The sequence below is a fragment of the Wasmannia auropunctata genome, unplaced genomic scaffold (genome assembly GCF_000956235.1).
Source record: "Wasmannia auropunctata unplaced genomic scaffold, wasmannia.A_1.0 LD336069.1, whole genome shotgun sequence".
NCBI lineage: Eukaryota > Metazoa > Arthropoda > Insecta > Hymenoptera > Formicidae > Wasmannia > Wasmannia auropunctata.
In genome coordinates this window covers 3,046,255-3,049,383 of record NW_012026821.1, presented here as the reverse complement: position 1 = coordinate 3,049,383, position 3,129 = coordinate 3,046,255, and the positions used below count along the sequence as shown (strand labels likewise).

Below are 3,129 nucleotides of genomic sequence, written 5' to 3'. Positions count from 1 at the left end.
GAGTTCAGACGTGTGCTCTTCCGATCTAATGGGTAAATGAAGCAATTACAACGCAAAATTTAAAAAAATAACTTGATTTTTTTAATATCGTGTTTCTATAAAAAGCATTAATCTCCTAGCTGTACTCAATAATACCTCCATTTGCCAATAGCGAATAAAAAAATCTAAGAAAAATATCAGAATAAAATCTGAAACTCAAATAAAAGAAAAGGATAAAAAACGTCTGGATATATCCAGTACTCATTAATATCTCCATTTGCTAATAGCAAATAGAAAAATTTAAGAAAAATTATATTAAAATAAAATCTGTAACTCAAATAAAAAAAAAATAAGAAAAATGTCTGGATATATTCTGTACTCAATATCTCCATTGGCCCATAGCAAATAGAAAAATCCAAGCAAAAATAATATAAGAATAAAATCTGTAGCTCAAATAAAAGAACAGGATAAGAAAAACGTTTAAATATATCCCTGTGTTGAAGCTTATTCTTAATTTTTCTTCCTATCTTTCTTCTGAGGGCTCTTACTCTCGTCTCGTTTACGTGGGCTTTTGTTCTTTCTCTTCCAAGTGTCAGACCCTTCCTCTTGCTTCTGTCAAGGGGTATTCCGTAACCAGGACATCACATAGTCTTTGGCATGTAAAGATCACTCTCAGGAAATCGCGTTTGTATTACACCTAAAACATATGAAATAATTACATTTCTTACTAATAAATACCAACACAGTTTACAAGCTGTATCTATTTAGTCTACAGTTATACAATTTAAAAAGACAATGATAAAATCGAACTAATATATTTATATCAAAGAATACGCATCAGCTTGATGTTTCAAGAAATAAATTATTCAAAACATCCCACTCTGAATTTCCATACGGAAATATATATTTCTCGTATTTTTTAATTAAAGATTTGAATTTTATTTTATATATAAAAATTTTAAATTTATATTTCTTTGAATTACATTAATTACATTTAGGGATAAATTTTTCGATCTCGAATTTAATAAATAATCAGTGTAAACCAATCAGCTAAGTCAATTGCGTGATACTAAAATACGTATATGACAAAATGTAAGCATTTACATTAGTAAAGTCATATACAATTTCGAAACAGCCATTTCTTATAACTTTGTTATTTTCTTCAGAAAAAATTGTTAATACACTATATATTTATTTTATATAAAAATTAGATCATTCGTGAAAATATCAAATAGATTTATTACACTATATAATTATCATGTATATATTTTAAGTATTCGAATGATCGATCGGACAGCCACAAATTATTATATTAATTCGCAAAAAAGAAAACAAAAAATGCATATATTACATTTGTGTTGCTAAATAATCTAGTCAATCGTGAATCAATGTTTTGCTTATTCGAATTGCTATAAGAGAATCGGTAATATGACAAGATATTTTTAAGTATTGTGTTGTGCGTGCGATCGCGCAGCGTTTTACTGGAAAATTATATAGTTTAATGAATGATTACTGATTACATACATAAATGTACATGTTGATGGATATATTATTATTTTATTACTGTTTGGCGATTAAATTCGCATTTTTGACTTTTTATTTTATTAATATTATTTTCAGGGAATGTTCTGTACATACATATTTGTAGTATCTATTTATTTGTTGAAAAATATTAATTTTAAGAAAAATGAAAAATAAAAGGAAATATAATAGCATTTTTTTATTTAAATATATTTTTAGAAACTATTAAAATTGACACTTGGTAAATTCAGTGATTCGGGTTTAAGAATTAATCTTTCCCAAGTCTATATACTTAATTGTTTAAGTATTGTGTGATATAAAATGCAAATATTATTTTAGAGGAGATTTTGAAAAGCAGGAACACTAATGTATTTTGAAACTGTGTCAAACTTCGCTTGATCATCGCTGAATATCATGATAATCAACTGAATTTGATTAGCCTTCTTTAGTACTGACTGAGTCACAAAACAAATTCTATATTTTTATGTAAAAGAATGATTATATAAATATATATAGATATATATATATTTTGTAAGATAATAAATCAATCTATTCAAGCCATGGACACGCTATATTTCTTTCATATTTTAACATGTACATTATATTTAATTGTAAACATTTTATCTTTATTTTTACAAAATATAGAATATGATACTTTTGTTTATCAAAATCATAATAATTTATTTTAATATATATTGGTTATTATGTCCAAATGTGAAATATAGACAAAATTCGAATCATTAAAATATAATTTTTTTTCTTATTTGAATAGCATATGTACAAAGTATCAACAAAATAATTGTAATTGACACAATTAATTTAGAATAAGAAAGAAGAATTAGAATGCAAATAAAAAATTATATACGTTACATTGTAATAATATTTCTCTATCATGAATTGCATTAAACCTTGTTGAATGATAAAACATATATACCTATTTATTTTGATTCTTATTTTGATCGATAAGTGCATGACAATGTATCAGGAAACTCTGGATCCCAAAAACCTTTAAAAAAAATTTTATTTTGTAAGTATATATATAAAATATAAAAAGTGATGATATGAGATAATATACCTTCTGGAGTATTTGGCCTCTCGTATTTGTATCGATGCCGTGAGCATTGATTCATCCGTTTTTGTAATTCTTTTTTTGACAGTGACAAATTCTGATAATACTAAAAATAAAATAACATAATAAATTCTTCTTCTATATAAAATGTATTGTTTTTTGTATATATTTTATTATATATGTAACTATATTAAGTATTATTAATATATTGCATATTACTTTTCTGCATTCCCAGCAATCTAAGCCATTTAACTTTGCTCTATCAGTTTTACGACTAGCTGGCTTATGTTTATCTAGACTTATGGACGATGTTTTCATTTCCCTACTCATCTTGACTCTTGGAAAAAATGCAAGTCGAGATTGCTTCAATCTTTTTCCATCTGGCAAAATTGTAGTTTCTACATGATGTGTTGTACTAATTTTTAATTTTTGATTATTCTTTAAGGAGGTTCGATAGCAAAATCAAAATACTTCAATCTGTTTAAAAATTATATAGAATATTCTTTAAAACGAAACTAATATCATATTAAAATTTCGAACCAATTAACCGTATGGTTTTT

The 3,129-nt window shown here is 25.2% G+C and overlaps 1 protein-coding gene across 1 annotated transcript; it reads right to left on the bottom strand.

The window, feature by feature from the left end:
• Positions 1 to 617: 617 nt before the first annotated feature.
• LOC105450209 (DNA endonuclease RBBP8-like) lies at positions 618 to 3,123 on the bottom strand. The gene is made up of 4 exons (XM_011689959.1): positions 2,789 to 3,123; positions 2,576 to 2,675; positions 2,435 to 2,506; positions 618 to 676 (listed from the first exon to the last, which is right to left on the bottom strand). Exons 1-3 carry the CDS (start codon positions 2,897 to 2,899, stop codon positions 2,451 to 2,453), a joined length of 267 nt encoding a protein of 88 aa, XP_011688261.1. The 5' UTR covers positions 2,900 to 3,123; the 3' UTR covers positions 618 to 676; positions 2,435 to 2,450.
• Positions 3,124 to 3,129: the final 6 nt, after the last annotated feature.